At 46.7% G+C, this 17,741-nt stretch overlaps 1 protein-coding gene across 1 annotated transcript in view; it reads left to right on the forward strand.

The window, feature by feature from the left end:
• Positions 1-2,026: 2,026 nt before the first annotated feature.
• The window catches only part of LOC140411564 (ras-like protein family member 10B), a 164,095-nt gene continuing 148,380 nt past the window's right edge, over positions 2,027-17,741 (forward strand). Inside the window, exon 1 of the mRNA XM_072500646.1 lies at positions 2,027-2,536. Within this exon, the coding sequence (XP_072356747.1) occupies positions 2,309-2,536 (228 nt within the window). The 5' untranslated portion in view covers positions 2,027-2,308. The remainder of the gene's footprint in view (positions 2,537-17,741) is intronic.

The raw sequence follows: 17,741 nt of genomic DNA on the forward strand, positions 1-17,741 counted from the left end.
TTACAGAGATAGGGGGGTTGTAGGGGCTGGAGGAGGTTTCAGGGATAGGGAGGGTTGTAGGTGCTGGAGGAGGTTTCAGGGATAGGGAGGGTTGTAGGGGCTGGAGGAGGTTTCAGGGATAGGGAGGGTGGTAGGGGCTGGAGGAGGTTTCAGGGATAGGGAGGGTTGTAGGGGCTGGAGGAGGTTTCAGGGATAGGGAGGGTTGTAGGGGCTGGAGGAGGTTTCAGGGATAGGGAGGGTTGTATAGGCTGGAGGAGGTTTCAGGGATAGGGAGGGTTGTAGGGGCTGGAGGAGGTTTCAGGGATAGGGAGGGTTGTAGGGGCTGGAGGAGGTTTCAGGGATAGGGAGTGTTGTAGGGGCTGGAGGAGGTTTCAGGTATAGGGAGGGTTGTACGGGCTGGAGGAGGTTTCAGGGATAGGGAGGGTTGTAGGGGCTGGAGGAGGTTTCATGGATAGGGAGGGTTGTACGGGCTGGAGGAGGTTTCAGGGATAGGGAGGGTTGTAGGGGCTGGCCGTGAGTAGTGGGTCATGCTATTGAGGGAGGGAACGGTGAGGATTCCACCTGTGGAGCCGATAGAGAGGTTTGTAAAATTGTGGATTTGCAGATGCGTTTTGTTGTCCGTTCTGCGGCACCTTGGTCCTGACCCCTGTCTCTCCCTTGTCCTCCTCTCTTGCTCAGAGCTAGAACACGTCGGAACGTTTCTTCAGGGACGAGAGCTGTTGAGTTGCGAAGTGGTTGAGCATCGGGACTGGAATCCCCATCGGGAGCTCGGACGGAGCCCCTTGTGCGCTCATCAATTTTGGGATTCCAGCTTCTTTGAAGGGGGCCGGAAGATAAGCTACCCTGGGGAAGACTGGGATCACCGGAGAGGAGAGGATTTGGCCGCCAATTTGACATTTAACCAAATTGTGCGGACGTCAGTGGATGCAGCGAGAGACACCAGTCGCCACCGTCCCACCACCCCCACCATCAACCCACCCCCACCCACCCTCACCACTCATATTGGATCTCGACTCTCCTTCCAACCTTGGGCTGATCTGTCCTGATTTGTCGGAGGCTCGTTGGTCCCCCCTCAGGGGTTAACAAGCCAAGCTGGACCAGCCATTTTGGACAGGGTAGCTCTCCGCTCCCTCGCACCCGTTCACGTTACGAAGCCAATGAGCAGAGAGGACAGGGCAAACCCTGAACCCATCTCAGTGGCTTGCCCCCAAGAAAACAATTCAAATTCAAATTGAGTCCAATTCATGGTCTCCACAAGAGAGACACACAAGATTCAAGCTGTCAAGCAAAGGCGTCGCACCTCAGCTTGGGCAGGATCTGACACTTGATCTGAGCCAAAAGGCTGTTCCACCCATCATCCATTCCGCCCTCAAGACACGGGCATGTCGGAGAGACAGAGAGATAGAGAGACAATAGTTTGAAGTCAATGCACAAAAGCCGACGAAGATCTGAAGTTGAGGGCACGTTGGAACTGCCGATTGGAAAGTCGGTGAGAATTGGAATTGGGGACGGCCAGATACTTGGAGGGCGAGAGGATACGGAACTCTTGGGGCGAGCGATTGGAAGCCAGGGAGAATTGTGAATCCGTCAAACTCAACCAGGGAGAAATGGTTTGAAACGGAGGAGCAAATCGAACGGAGGAAAGGTTCAAAACTCAAGAGATCCCTGGGGGGGAGAGACAAAATATCCCATTCCGGCGACCTGATCAAGTTTGGGCCCCGAATACTCAACTCGAAACACCAAAGTAGGACCCCAGCCAGGCCCAAGAGGAAATCTGCCTCAGCCATGGACAGATCTGGGGCCGGCATCCCGAGATAGTCAATCTGAAACCTCTTGCAGTTCTCCCAACAAAAACAAAAACAGAAACAGTTAAAGCAGCTCCCAGTCTCCAAGGAATACTTCCATGGACGTTGCTCCCTCTCTGTTGCTTATACACCTTCAGAAGAGAGAGCTCAGGAGAGGGGGGGGGGGGGGGGGGGGCGGGGGGTGGGGGTAGGGGGGGGTGGGGGGAGCTGTGTGGCGCTGGTGGCTGGTGGATGAACTGTCGATTTCCTTTCTGGGACGGTCCCAGCCCGGGCAGCTGAAGATGAACCACTCAAGGAAGACTGGTTTGGGAATCCCGACACGAGGATTAGCTTCATTCAGTAGCTCGCTGCCCGAACTGTGCCCTCGCTGGAGATTCCAGTGAAGTATTCTGCTCTGTTCCATTTCGAGTTCGGCGATCAAGTTGGGTCCCATTGCACCCCCGACTTACGGCAAGGCCACTTCCTCTCTTTTTCGAAAAAACCCCCACAAAAAACGGGCCTTCATGCTTCTTTGTTACGCCATGGCCGACTTCCTGAAGATTGCCATCTTGGGCGCCCCGGGAGTGGGCAAGACCGCGATCATCCAGCAGTTTGTGTGGAACCAGTTCGCCGAGGAGAGCTGCAACCCGCACGGGGGCGTGTACAGGCCGTCCGTCGTCCTGAACGACCGCATCTACCACCTGGTCATCCTGGACATCCCAGCATCGCTCGTCTTCACCAACAACCAACAGGTAAGGAGGTCGTAAGCCCCTCCCCCTTGCCCGCACCAAAACCACTGCGCCACCCAATCAGAGAGAGAGCTCCTAACACCCAATCAGAGAGCCTTTGAGGAACAATTGGAACATTATGACCAGGACCAGGCCATTCAGCCCCTCCTGTCTGTCCCACCATTCAATGAGATCATGGCTGATGTGAGCTAACTCCATGTACCTGCCTTGGGCCCCTATCCCTCAATACCTTTGCTCAACAAAAATCTCTCTCAGATTTAACATTAACAACTGTTCCAGCTTCAACGGCTGTGAGTGCGGGTGAGTTCCAAATCTCGGAGTGTGAAGATGTCCTTCCCAAGACCTCTCCTGAATGGTCGAGCCCTAATTTTAAACTATTCTCCCGAGTTTTAAAATCTCCAACCAGTGCAAATAGCTCATCCTTCTCGACTCTGTCTTTTCCTGTTAACATCTTGAATACTTCGAACAGCATTGGGCGGCACTGCGGCTTCACAGCTCCAGGGTCCCAGGTTCGATTCCCGGCTTGGAGGTCACTGTCTGTGCGGAGTCTGCACGTCCTCCCCCTGCCTGCGTGGGTTTCCTCCGGGCGCTCCGGTTTCCTCCCCCACAGTCCGAAGATGTGCGGGTTAGGTGGACTGGCCGTGATAAATTGCCCTTCGTGCCGCAACAAAAAAAGGTTGGGTGGGGTTACTGGGTTACGGGGATAGGGTGGTGGGATGCTGTTTCCAAGGGCCGTGCGGACTCGATGGGCCGAATGCCCTGTAAATTCGATGACATCGCCCCTTAACCTTCTCAATTCGAGTGGAAACAGGTTTAATTTGAGTAATCTCCCCTCTCTCCTTTCTTAAAATAAATTTTAGAGTACCCAATTCATTTTTCCGATTAAGGGGCAATTGAGCGTGGCCAATCAACCCACCCTGCACATCTTTGGGTTGTGGGGGCGAAAACCACGCAGACACGGGGAGAATGTGCAAACTCTCTCTCTCGACTGTGTTATATACAGGGACTCTCTCTTTCTACAGTCTGTTATATACAGGGACTCTCTCTCTCTACAGTCTGTTATATACAGGGTCTCTCTCTACAGTCTGTTATATACAGGGTCTCTCTCTACAGTCTGTTATATACAGGGTCTCTCTCTACAGTCTGTTATATACAGGGTCTCTCTCTCTACAGTCTGTTATATACAGGGTCTCTCTCTACAGTCTGTTATATACAGGGTCTCTCTCTCTCTACAGTCTGTTATATACAGGGTCTCTCTCTCTCTCTCTACAGTCTGTTATATACAGGGACTCTCTCTCTCTACAGTCTGTTATATACAGGGACTCTCTCTCTCTACAGTCTGTTATATACAGGGTCTCTCTCTACAGTCTGTTATATACAGGGTCTCTCTCTCTCTACAGTCTGTTATATACAGGGTCTCTCTCTCTCTACAGTCTGTTATATACAGGGTCTCTCTCTCTCTACAGTCTGTTATATACAGGGTCTCTCTCTCTCTCTACAGTCTGTTAAATACAGGTTCTCTCTCTCTCTCTACAGTCTGTTAGAAACAGGGTCTCTCTCTCTCTACAGTCTGTTATATACAGGGTCTCTCTCTCTCTCTACAGTCTGTTATATACAGGGTCTCCCTCTCTCTACAGTGTGTTATATACAGGGTCTCTCTCTCTCTCTGCAGTCTGTTATATACAGGGTCTCTCTCTCTCTCTAAAGTCTGTTATATACAGGGTCTCTCTCTCTCTACAGTCTTATATACAGGGTCTCTCTCTCTAGTCTGTTATATACAGGGTCTGTCTCTCTCTACAGCCTGTTATATACAGGGTCTCGCTCTCTACAGTCTGATATATACAGGGTCTCTCTCTCTCAACAGTGTGTTATATACAGGGTCTCTCTCTCTCTCTACAGTCTGTTATATACAGGGTCTCTCTCTCTCTCTCCACAGTCTGTTATATACAGGGTCTCTCTCTCTCTCCACAGTCTGTTATATACAGGGTCTCTCTCTCTCCACAGTCTGTTATATACAGGGTCTCTCTCTCTCTACAGTCTGTTACATACAGGGTCTCTCTCTATCTCTACAGTCTGTTATATACAGGGTCTCTATCTCTCTCCACAGTCTGTTATATACAGGGTCTCTCTCTCTCTACAGTGTGTTATATACAGGGTCTCTCTCTCTCTACAGTCTGTTATATACAGGGTCTCTCTCTCTCTACCGTCTGTTATATACAGGGTCTCTCTCTCTCTACAGTCTGTTATATACAGGGTCTCTCTCTCTCTACAGCCTGTTATATACAGGGTCTCTCTCTCTCTCCACAGTCTGTTATATACAGGGTCTCTCTCTCTCTACAGTCTGTTATATACAGGGTCTCTCTCTCTCTACAGCCTGTTATATACAGGGTCTCTCTCTCTCTCTCCACAGTCTGTTATATACAGGGTCTCTCTCTCTCTACAGTCTGTTATATACAGGGTCTCGCTCTCTCTCTACAGTCTGTTATATACAGGGTCTCTCTCTCTCTCTACAGTCTGTTATATACAGGGTCTCTCTCTCTCTGCAGCCTGTTATATACAGGGTCTCTCTCTCTCCACAGCCTGTTATATACAGGGTCTCTCTCTACAGTCTGTTATATACAGGGTCTCTCTCTCTCTACAGTCTGTTATATACAGGGTCTCTCTCTCTCTCTACAGTCTGTTATATACAGGGTCTCTCCCTCTCTACAGCCTGTTATATACAGGGTCTCTCTCTCTCTCTCCACAGTCTGTTATATACAGGGTCTCTCTCTCTCCACAGCCTGTTATATACAGGGTCTCTCTCTACAGTCTGTTATATACAGGGTCTCTCTCTCTCTACAGTCTGTTATATACAGGGTCTCTCTCTCTCTCTACAGTCTGTTATATACAGGGTCTCTCTCTCTCTACAGTCTGTTATATACAGGGTCTCTCTCTCTCTCTACAGTCTGTTATATACAGGGTCTCTCTCTCTCTACAGTCTGTTATATACATGGTCTCTCTCTCTCTACGGTCTGTTATATACTGGGTCTCTCTCTCTCTCTCTCTCTACAGTCTGTTATATACAGGGTCTCTCTCTCTCTACAGTCTGTTATATACAGGGTCTCTCTCTCTCTCTACAGTCTGTTATATACAGGGTCTCCCTCTCTCTACAGTGTGTTATATACAGGGTCTCTCTCTCTCTACAGTCTGTTATATACAGGGTCTCTCTCTCTCTCTAAAGTCTGTTATATACAGGGTCTCTCTCTCTCTACAGTCTGTTATATACAGGGTCTCTCCCTCTCTCTACAGTCTGTTATATACAGGGTCTCCCTCTCTCTACAGTGTGTTATATACAGGGTCTCTCTCTCTCTACAGTCTGTTATATACAGGGTCTCTCCCTCTCTCTACAGTCTGTTATATACAGGGTCTCCCTCTCTCTACAGTGTGTTATATACAGGGTCTCTCTCTCTCTACAGTCTGTTATATACAGGGTCTCTCTCTCTCTCTGCAGTCTCTTATATACAGGGTCTCTCTCTCTCTCTAAAGTCTGTTATATACAGGGTCTCTCTCTCTCTACAGTCTTATATACAGGGTCTCTCTCTCTAGTCTGTTATATACAGGATCTCTCTCTCTCTACAGCCTGTTATATACAGGGTCTCGCTCTCTACAGTCTGATATATAAAGGGTCTCTCTCTCTCTACAGTGTGTTATATACAGGGTCTCTCTCTCTCTCTACAGTCTATTATATACAGGGTCTCTCTCTCTCTCTCCACAGTCTGTTATATACAGGGTCTCTCTCTCTCTCTACAGTCTGTTATATACAGGGTCTCTCTCTCTCCACAGTCTGTTATATACAGGGTCTCTCTCTCTCTACAGTCTGTTACATACAGGGTCTCTCTCTATCTCTACAGTCTGTTATATACAGGGTCTCTCTCTCTCTCTCCACAGTCTGTTATATACAGGATCTCTCTCTCTCTACAGTGTGTTATATACAGGGTCTCTCTCTCTCTACAGTCTGTTATATACAGGGTCTCTCTCTCTCTACCGTCTGTTATATACAGGGTCTCTCTTTCTACAGTCTATTATATACAGGGTCTCTCTCTCTCTACAGCCTGTTATATACAGGGTCTCTCTCTCTCTCCACAGTCTGTTATATACAGGGTCTCTCTCTCTCTACAGTCTGTTATATACAGGGTCTCTCTCTCTCTACAGCCTGTTATATACAGGGTCTCTCTCTCTCTCTCCACAATCTGTTATATACAGGGTCTCTCTCTCTCTACAGTCTGTTATATACAGGGTCTCTCTCTCTCTCTACAGTCTGTTATATATAGGGTCTCTCTCTCTCTCTACAGTCTGTTATATACAGGGTCTCTCTCTCTCTACAGCCTGTTATATACAGGGTCTCTCTCTCTCCACAGCCTGTTATATACAGGGTCTCTCTCTCTCTACAGCCTGTTATACACAGGGTCTCTCGCTCTCTCCACAGTCTGTTATATACAGGGTCTCTCTCTCTCTACAGTCTGTTATATACAGGGTCTCTCTCTCTCTCTCCACAGTCTGTTACATACAGGGTCTCTCTCTCACTACAGCCTGTTATATACAGGGTCTCTATCTCTCTCTACAGTCTGTTATATACAGGGTCTCTCTCTCTCTACAGTGTGTTATATACAGGGTCTCTCTCTCTCTACAGTCTGTTATATACAGGGTCTCTCTCTCTCTACAGTCTGTTATATACAGGGTCTCTCTCTACAGTCTGTTATATACAGGGTCTCACTCTCTCTCTACAGTCTTTTATATACAGGGTCTCTCTGTCTCGACAGTCTGTTATATACAGGGTCTCTATCTCTCTCTCTCTACAATCTGTTATATACAGGGTCTCTCTCTCTCTACAGTCTGTTATATACAGGGTCTCTCTCTACAGTCTGTTATATACAGGGTCTCACTCTCTCTCTACAGTCTTTTATATACAGGGTCTCTCTGTCTCGACAGTCTGTTATATACAGGGTCTCTATCTCTCTCTCTCTACAATCTGTTATATACAGGGTCTCTCTCTCTCTATAGTCTGTTATATACAGGGTCTCTCTCTCTCTACAGTCTGTCATATACAGGGTCTCTCTCTCTCTACAGTCTGTTATATACAGGGTCTCTCTCTCTCTACAGTGTGTTATATACAGGGTCTCTCTCTCTCTACAGTCTGTTATATACAGGGTCTCTCTCTCTCTACCGTCTGTTATATACAGGGTCTCTCTCTCTCTACAGTCTGTTATATACAGGGTCTCTCTCTCTCTACAGCCTGTTATATACAGGGTCTCTCTCTCTCTCCACAGTCTGTTATATACAGGGTCTCTCTCTCTCTACAGTCTGTTATATACAGGGTCTCTCTCTCTCTACAGCCTGTTATATACAGGGTCTCTCTCTCTCTCTCCACAGTCTGTTATATACAGGGTCTCTCTCTCTCTACAGTCTGTTATATACAGGGTCTCGCTCTCTCTCTACAGTCTGTTATATACAGGGTCTCTCTGTCTCTCTACAGTCTGTTATATACAGGGTCTCTCTCTCTCTACAGCCTGTTATATACAGGCTCTCTCTCTCTCCACAGCCTGTTATATACAGGGTCTCTCTCTACAGTCTGTTATATACAGGGTCTCTCTCTCTCTACAGTCTGTTATATACAGGGTCTCTCTCTCTCTCTACAGTCTGTTATATACAGGGTCTCTCTCTCTCTACAGCCTGTTATATACAGGGTCTCTCTCTCTCTCTCCACAGTCTGTTATATACAGGGTCTCTCTCTCTCCACAGCCTGTTATATACAGGGTCTCTCTCTACAGTCTGTTATATACAGGGTCTCTCTCTCTCTACAGTCTGTTATATACAGGGTCTCTCTCTCTCTCTACAGTCTGTTATATACAGGGTCTCTCTCTCTCTACAGTCTGTTATATACAGGGTCTCTCTCTCTCTCTACAGTCTGTTATATACAGGGTCTCTCTCTCTCTACAGTCTGTTATATACAGGGTCTCTCTCTCTCTACGGTCTGTTATATACTGGGTCTCTCTCTCTCTCTCTCTCTACAGTCTGTTATATACAGGGTCTCTCTCTCTCTACAGTCTGTTATATACAGGGTCTCTCTCTCTCTCTACAGTCTGTTATATACAGGGTCTCCCTCTCTCTACAGTGTGTTATATACAGGGTCTCTCTCTCTCTACAGTCTGTTATATACAGGGTCTCTCTCTCTCTCTAAAGTCTGTTATATACAGGGTCTCTCTCTCTCTACAGTCTGTTATATACAGGGTCTCTCCCTCTCTCTACAGTCTGTTATATACAGGGTCTCCCTCTCTCTACAGTGTGTTATATACAGGGTCTCTCTCTCTCTACAGTCTGTTATATACAGGGTCTCTCCCTCTCTCTACAGTCTGTTATATACAGGGTCTCCCTCTCTCTACAGTGTGTTATATACAGGGTCTCTCTCTCTCTACAGTCTGTTATATACAGGGTCTCTCTCTCTCTCTGCAGTCTGTTATATACAGGGTCTCTCTCTCTCTCTAAAGTCTGTTATATACAGGGTCTCTCTCTCTCTACAGTCTTATATACAGGGTCTCTCTCTCTAGTCTGTTATATACAGGATCTCTCTCTCTCTACAGCCTGTTATATACAGGGTCTCGCTCTCTACAGTCTGATATACAAAAGGGTCTCTCTCTCTCTACAGTGTGTTATATACAGGGTCTCTCTCTCTCTCTACAGTCTATTATATACAGGGTCTCTCTCTCTCTCTCCACAGTCTGTTATATACAGGGTCTCTCTCTCTCTCTACAGTCTGTTATATACAGGGTCTCTCTCTCTCCACAGTCTGTTATATACAGGGTCTCTCTCTCTCTACAGTCTGTTACATACAGGGTCTCTCTCTATCTCTACAGTCTGTTATATACAGGGTCTCTCTCTCTCTCTCCACAGTCTGTTATATACAGGATCTCTCTCTCTCTACAGTGTGTTATATACAGGGTCTCTCTCTCTCTACAGTCTGTTATATACAGGGTCTCTCTCTCTCTACCGTCTGTTATATACAGGGTCTCTCTTTCTACAGTCTATTATATACAGGGTCTCTCTCTCTCTACAGCCTGTTATATACAGGGTCTCTCTCTCTCTCCACAGTCTGTTATATACAGGGTCTCTCTCTCTCTACAGTCTGTTATATACAGGGTCTCTCTCTCTCTACAGCCTGTTATATACAGGGTCTCTCTCTCTCTCTCCACAATCTGTTATATACAGGGTCTCTCTCTCTCTACAGTCTGTTATATACAGGGTCTCTCTCTCTCTCTACAGTCTGTTATATATAGGGTCTCTCTCTCTCTCTACAGTCTGTTATATACAGGGTCTCTCTCTCTCTACAGCCTGTTATATACAGGGTCTCTCTCTCTCCACAGCCTGTTATATACAGGGTCTCTCTCTCTCTACAGCCTGTTATACACAGGGTCTCTCGCTCTCTCCACAGTCTGTTATATACAGGGTCTCTCTCTCTCTACAGTCTGTTATATACAGGGTCTCTCTCTCTCTCTCCACAGTCTGTTACATACAGGGTCTCTCTCTCTCTACAGCCTGTTATATACAGGGTCTCTATCTCTCTCTACAGTCTGTTATATACAGGGTCTCTCTCTCTCTACAGTGTGTTATATACAGGGTCTCTCTCTCTCTACAGTCTGTTATATACAGGGTCTCTCTCTCTCTACAGTCTGTTATATACAGGGTCTCTCTCTACAGTCTGTTATATACAGGGTCTCACTCTCTCTCTACAGTCTTTTATATACAGGGTCTCTCTGTCTCGACAGTCTGTTATATACAGGGTCTCTATCTCTCTCTCTCTACAATCTGTTATATACAGGGTCTCTCTTTCTCTATAGTCTGTTATATACAGGGTCTCTCTCTCTCTACAGTCTGTCATATACAGGGTCTCTCTCTCTCTACAGTCTGTTATATACATGGTCTCTCTCTCTCTCTCCACAGTCTGTTATATACAGGGTCTCTCTCTCTCTCCACAGTCTGTTATATACAGGGTCTCTCTCTCTCTCTACAGTCTGTTATATACAGGGTCTCTCGCTCTCTCTACAGTCTGTTCAATTCAGGGTCTCTCTCTACAGTCTGTTATATACAGGTTCTCTCTCTCTCTACAGTCTGTTATATACATTATATACAGGGTCTCTCTCTCTCTACAGTCTGCTATATACAGGGTCTCTCTCTCTTTCTCTCTACAGTCTGTTATATACAGGGTCTCTCTCTCTATCTACAGTCTGTTATATACAGGGCCTCTCTCCCTCTACAGTCTGTTATATACAGGGTCTCTCTCTCTATTCTGTTATATACAGGGTCTCTCTCTCTCTCTACAGTCTGTTATAGGCAGGGCCTCTCTCTCTCTACAGTCTGTTAAATACAGGGTCTCTCTCTCGCTACAATCTGTTATATAGAGGGTCTCTCTCTCTCTCTACAGTCTGTTATATACAGGGACTCTCACTCTACAGTCTGTTATATACAGGGTTTCTCTCTCTATTCTGTTATATACAGGGTCTCTCTCTCTCTACAGTCTGTTATATACAGGGTCTCTCTCTCTACAGTCTGTTATATACAGAGTCTCTCTCTCTCTACAGTCTGTTATATACAGGGTCTCTCTCTCTCTCTCTCTACAGTCTGTTATGTACAGGGTCTCTCTCTCTCTACAGTCTGTCTCTCTCTCTCTACAGTCTGTTATATACAGGGTCTCTCTCTCTATTCTGTTATATACAGGGTCTCTCTCTCTCTACAGTCTGTTATATACAGGGTCTCTCTCTCTCTCTACAGTCTGTTATATACAGGGCCTCTCTCTCTCTCTCTCTACAGTCTGTTATATACAGGGTCTCTCTCTCTCTCTACAGTCTGTTATATACAGGGTCTCTCTCTCTATACGGTCTGTTATATACAGGGTCTCTCTCTCTTTACGGTCTGTTATATACAGGGCTTCTGTCTCTCTACAGTCTGTTATATACAGGGTCTCTCTCTCTCTGCAGTCTGTTATATACTGGGTTTGTCTCTCTCTGCAGTCTGTTACATACAGGGTCACTCTCTCTCTCTACGGTCTGTTATATACAGGGTCTCTCTCTCTAGTCTGTTATATACAGGGTCTCTCTCTCTCTCTCTACAGTCTGTTATATACAGGGTCTCTCTCTCTCTACAGTATGTTATATACAGGGTCTCTCTCTCTCTACAGTCTGTTATATACAGGGCCTCTCTCCCTCTACAGCCTGTATATACAGGGTCTCTCTCTCTCTCTCCAGTCTGTTATATACAGGGTCTCTCTCTCTCTACAGTCTGTTATATACAGGGTCTCTCTCTCTCTCTACAGTCTGTTATATACAGGGCCTCTCTCCCTCTACAGCCTGTATATACAGGGTCTCTCTCTCTCTCTCCAGTCTGTTATATACAGGGTCACTCTCTCACTACGGTCTGTTATATACTGGGTCTCTCTCTCTCTACAGTCTGTTATATACAGGGTCTCTCTCTCTAGTCTGTTATATACAGGGTCTCTCTCTCTCTACAGTCTGTTGTATACAGGGCCCCTCTCTCTCTCTACAGTCTGTTATATACAGGGTCTCTCTCTCTCTTTCCACACTCTGTTATATACAGGGTTTCTCTCTCTCTCTACAGTCTGTTATATACAGGGTCTCTCTCTCTCTACAGTCTGTTATATACAGGGTCTCTCTCTCTCTCTCCACAGTCTGTTATATACAGGGTCTCACTCTCTCTCTACAGTCTGTTATATACAGGGTCTCTCTCTCTCTCTACAGTCTGTTATATACAGGGTCTCTCTCTCTCTACAGTCTGTTATATACAGGGTCTCTCTCCCTCTCTCTACAGTCTGTTATATACAGGGTCTCTCTCTCTCTCTACAGTCTGTTATATACAGGGTCTCTCTCTCTCTCTCTACAGTCTGTTATATACAGGGTCTCTCTCTCTCTCTCTACAGTCTGTTAAAGACAGGGTCTCTCTCTCTCTCTCTCTCTACAGTCTGTTATATACAGGGTCCCTCTCTCTCTCTACAGTCTGTGAAATACAGGGTCTCTCTCTCTCTCGACACTCTTATATACAGGGTTTCTCTCTCTCTCTACAGTCTGTTATATACAGGGTCTCTCTCTCTCTACAGTCTGTTACATACAGGGTCTCTCTCTCTCTCTCTCTACAGTCTGTTATATACAGGGTCTCTCTCTCTCTCTCTACAGTCTGTTATATACGGGGTCTCTCTCTCTCTCTACACTCTGTTATATACAGGGTTTCTCTCTCTCCCTACAGTCTGTTATATACAGGGTCTCTCTCACTCTACAGTCTGTTATATACAGGGTCTCTCTCTCTCTCTACACTCTGTTATATACAGGGTTTCTCTCTCTCCCTACAGTCTGTTATATACAGGGTCTCTCTCACTCTACAATCTGTTATATACAGGGTCTCTCTCTCTCTATAGTCTGTTATATACAGGGTCTCTCTCTCTCTACAGTCTGTCATATACAGGGTCTCTCTCTCTCTACAGTCTGTTATATACATGGTCTCTCTCTCTCTCTCCACAGTCTGTTATATACAGGGTCTCTCTCTCTCTCCACAGTCTGTTATATACAGGGTCTCTCTCTCTCTCTACAGTCTGTTATATACAGGGTCTCTCGCTCTCTCTACAGTCTGTTCAATTCAGGGTCTCTCTCTACAGTCTGTTATATACAGGTTCTCTCTCTCTCTACAGTCTGTTATATACATTATATACAGGGTCTCTCTCTCTCTACAGTCTGCTATATACAGGGTCTCTCTCTCTCTCTCTCTACAGTCTGTTATATACAGGGTCTCTCTCTCTATCTACAGTCTGTTATATACAGGGCCTCTCTCCCTCTACAGTCTGTTATATACAGGGTCTCTCTCTCTATTCTGTTATATACAGGGTCTCTCTCTCTCTACAGTCTGTTACATACAGTGTCTCTCTCTCTCTCTACAGTCTGTTATAGGCAGGGCCTCTCTCTCTCTACAGTCTGTTAAATACAGGGTCTCTCTCTCGCTACAATCTGTTATATAGAGGGTCTCTCTCTCTCTCTACAGTCTGTTATATACAGGGACTCTCACTCTACAGTCTGTTATATACAGGGTCTCTCTCTCTATTCTGTTATATACAGGGTCTCTCTCTCTCTACAGTCTGTTATATACAGGGTCTCTCTCTCTCTACAGTCTGTTATATACAGAGTCTCTCTCTCTCTACAGTCTGTTATATACAGGGTCTCTCTCTCTCTCTCTCTACAGTCTGTTATATACAGGGACTCTCTCTCTCTACAGTCTGTTATGTACAGGGTCTCTCTCTCTCTACAGTCTGTCTCTCTCTCTCTACAGTCTGTTATATACAGGGTCTCTCTCTCTATTCTGTTATATACAGGGTCTCTCTCTCTCTACAGTCTGTTATATACAGGGTCTCTCTCTCTCTCTACAGTCTGTTATATACAGGGCCTCTCTCTCTCTCTCTACAGTCTGTTATATACAGGGTCTCTCTCTCTCTCTACAGTCTGTTATATACAGGGTCTCTCTCTCTATACGGTCTGTTATATACAGGGTCTCTCTCTCTATAACAGATGGATGGCTTCATCTGCAGAAAGTGCACCCAACTGCAGCTCCTCACAGACCGCATGGTTCGGTTGGAGCAGCAATTGGATGCACTTAGGAGCATGCAGGTGGCGGAAAGCGTCATAGATCGCAGTTATATAAATGTGGTCACACCCAAGGTGCAGGCAGAGAAATGGGTGACCACCAGAAAGGGCAGGCAGTCAGTGCAGGAATCCCCTGTGGTTGTCCCCCTCTCGAACAGGTATACCCCTTTGGATACTGTCGGGGGGGATAGCCTATCAGGGGAAAGCAGCAGCAGCCAGAGCAGTGGCACCACGGCTGGCTCTGATGTTCAGAAGGGAGGGTCAAAGCGCAGAAGAGTAATAGTTATAGGGGACTCTATAGTCAGGGGAACAGATAGGCGCTTCTGTGGACGTGAAAGAGACTCCAGGATGGTATGTTGCCTCCCTGGTGCCAGGGTCCAGGATGTCTCCCAACGGGTAGAGGGAATCCTGAAGGGGGAGGGCAAACAGGTAGAGGTCGTTGTACATATTGGTACTAACGACATAGGCAGGAAGAGGCATGAGGTCCTGCAGCAGGAGTTCAGGGAGCTAGGCAGAAAGTTAAAAGACAGGACCTCGAGGGTTGTAATCGCGGGATTACTCCCTGTGCCACGTGCCAGTGAGGCTAGAAATAGGAAGATAGAGCAGACAAACACGTGGCTAAACAGCTGGTGTAGGAGGGAGGGTTTCGGTTATCTGGACCACTGGGAGCTCTTCCGGGGCAGGTGTGACCTGTATAAGATGGACGGGTTGCATCTAAACCGGAGAGGCATAAATATCCTGGCCGCGAGATTTGCTAGTGTCACACGGGAGGGTTTAAACTAGTATGGCAGGGGGGTGGGCACGGGAGCAATAGGTCAGAAGGTGAGAGCGTTGAGGGAGAACTAGGGAATATGGACAGTGTGGCTCTGAGGCAGAGCAGACGGGGAGAAGTTGCTGAACACAGCGGGTCTGGTGGCCTGAAGTGCATATGTTTTAATGCAAGGAGCATTACGGGTAAGGCAGATGAACTTAGAGCTTGGATTAGTACTTGGAACTATGATGTTGTTGCCATTACAGAGACCTGGTTGAGGGAAGGGCAGGATTGGCAGCTAAACGTTCCAGGATTTAGATGTTTCAGGCGGGATAGAGGGGGATGTAAAAGGGGAGGCGGAGTTGCGCTACTTGTTCAGGAGAGTATCACAGCTATACAGCGAGAGGACACCTCAGAGGGCAGTGAGGCTATATGGGTAGAGATCAGGAATAAGAAGGGTGCAGTCACAATGTTGGGGGTATACTACAGGCCTCCCAACAGCCAGCGGGAGATAGAGGAGCAGATAGGTAGACAGATTTTGGAAAAGAGTAAAAACAACAGGGTTGTGGTGATGGGAGACTTCAACTTCCCCAATATTGACTGGGACTCACTTAGTGCCAGGGGCTTAGACGGGGCAGAGTTTGTAAGGAGCATCCAGGAGGGCTTCTTAAAACAATATGTAAACAGTCCAACTAGGGAAGAGGCGGTACTGGACCTGGTATTGGGGAATGCGCCCGGCCAGGTGGTAGATGTTTCAGTAGGGGAGCATTTCGGTAACAGTGACCACAATTCAGTAAGTTTTAAAGTACTGGTGGACAAGGATAAGAGTGGTCCGAGGATGAATGTGCTAAATTGGGGGAAGGCTAATTATAACAATATTAGGCGGGAACTGAAGAGCATAGATTGGGGGCGGATGTTTGAGGGCAAATCAACATCTGACATGTGGGAGGCTTTCAAGTGTCAGTTGATAGGAATACAGGACAGGCATGTTCCTGTGAGGAAGAAAGACAAATACGGCAATTTTCGGGAACCTTGGATGACGAATGATATTGTAGGCCTCGTCAAAAAGAAAAAGGAGGCATTTGTCAGGGCTAAAAGGCTGGGAACAGGCGAAGCCTGTGTGGCATATAAGGAAAGTAGGAAGGAACTTAAGCAGGGAGTCAGGAGGGCTAGAAGGGGTCATGAAAAGTCATTGGCAAATAGGGTTAAGGAAAATCCCAAGGCTTTTTACACTTACATAAAAAGCAAGAGGGTAGCCAGGGAAAGGGTTGGCCCACTGAAGGATAGGCAAGGGAATCTATGTGTGGAGCCAGAGGAAATGGGCGAGGTACTAAATGAATACTTTGCATCAGTATTCACCAAAGAGAAGGAATTGGTAGATGTTGAGTCTGGAGAAGGGGGTGTAGATAGCCTGGGTCACATTGTGATCCAAAAAGACGAGGTGTTGGGTGTCTTAAAAAATATTAAGGTAGATAAGTCCCCAGGGCCGGATGGGATCTACCCCAGAATACTGAAGGAGGCTGGAGAGGAAATTGCTGAGGCCTTGACAGAAATCTTTGGATCCTCGCTGTCTTCAGGGGATGTCCCGGAGGACTGGAGAATAGCCAATGTTGTTCCTCTGTTTAAGAAGGGTGGCAGGGATAATCCCGGGAACTACAGGCCGGTGAGCCTTACTTCAGTGGTAGGGAAATTACTGGAGAGAATTCTTCGAGACAGGATCTACTCCCATTTGGAAGCAAATGGACGTATTAGTGAGAGGCAGCACGGTTTTGTGAAGGGGAGGTCGTGTCTCACTAACTTGATCGAGTTTTTCGAGGAGGTCACTAAGATGATTGATGCAGGTAGGGCAGTAGATGTTGTCTATATGGACTTCAGTAAGGCCTTTGACAAGGTCCCTCATGGTAGACTAGTACAAAAGGTGAAGTCACACGGGATCAGGGGTGAACTGGCAAGGTGGATACAGAACTGGCTAGGCCATAGAAGGCAGAGGGTAGCAATGGAGGGATGCTTTTCTAATTGGAGGGCTGTGACCAGTGGTGTTCCACAGGGATCAGTGCTGGGACCTTTGCTCTTTGTAGTATATATAAATGATTTGGAGGAAAATGTAACTGGTCTGATTAGTAAGTTTGCAGACGACACAAAGGTTGGTGGAATTGCGGATAGCGATGAGGACTGTCTGAGGATACAGCAGGATTTAGATTGTCTGGAGACTTGGGCGGAGAGATGGCAGATGGAGTTTAACCTGGACAAATGTGAGGTAATGCATTTTGGAAGGGCTAATGCAGGTAGGGAATATACAGTGAATGGTAGAACCCTCAAGAGTATTGAAAGTCAAAGAGATCTAGGAGTACAGGTCCACAGATCACTGAAAGGGGCTACACAGGTGGAGAAGGTAGTCAAGAAGGCATACGGCATGCTTGCCTTCATTGGCCGGGGCATTGAGTATAAGAATTGGCAAGTCATGTTGCAGCTGTATAGAACCTTAGTTAGGCCACACTTGGAGTATAGTGTTCAATTCTGGTCGCCACACTACCAGAAGGATGTGGAGGCTTTAGAGAGGGTGCAGAAGAGATTTACCAGAATGTTGCCTGGTATGGAGGGCATAAGCTATGAGGAGCGATTGAATAAACTCGGTTTGTTCTCACTGGAACGAAGGAGGTTGAGGGGCGACCTGATAGAGGTATACAAAATTATGAGGGGCATAGACAGAGTGGATAGTCAGAGGCTTTTCCCCAGGGTAGAGGGGTCAATTACTAGGGGGCATAGGTTTAAGGTGAGAGGGGCAAAG

This window comes from Scyliorhinus torazame, chromosome 4, assembly GCF_047496885.1.
Source record: "Scyliorhinus torazame isolate Kashiwa2021f chromosome 4, sScyTor2.1, whole genome shotgun sequence".
NCBI lineage: Eukaryota > Metazoa > Chordata > Chondrichthyes > Carcharhiniformes > Scyliorhinidae > Scyliorhinus > Scyliorhinus torazame.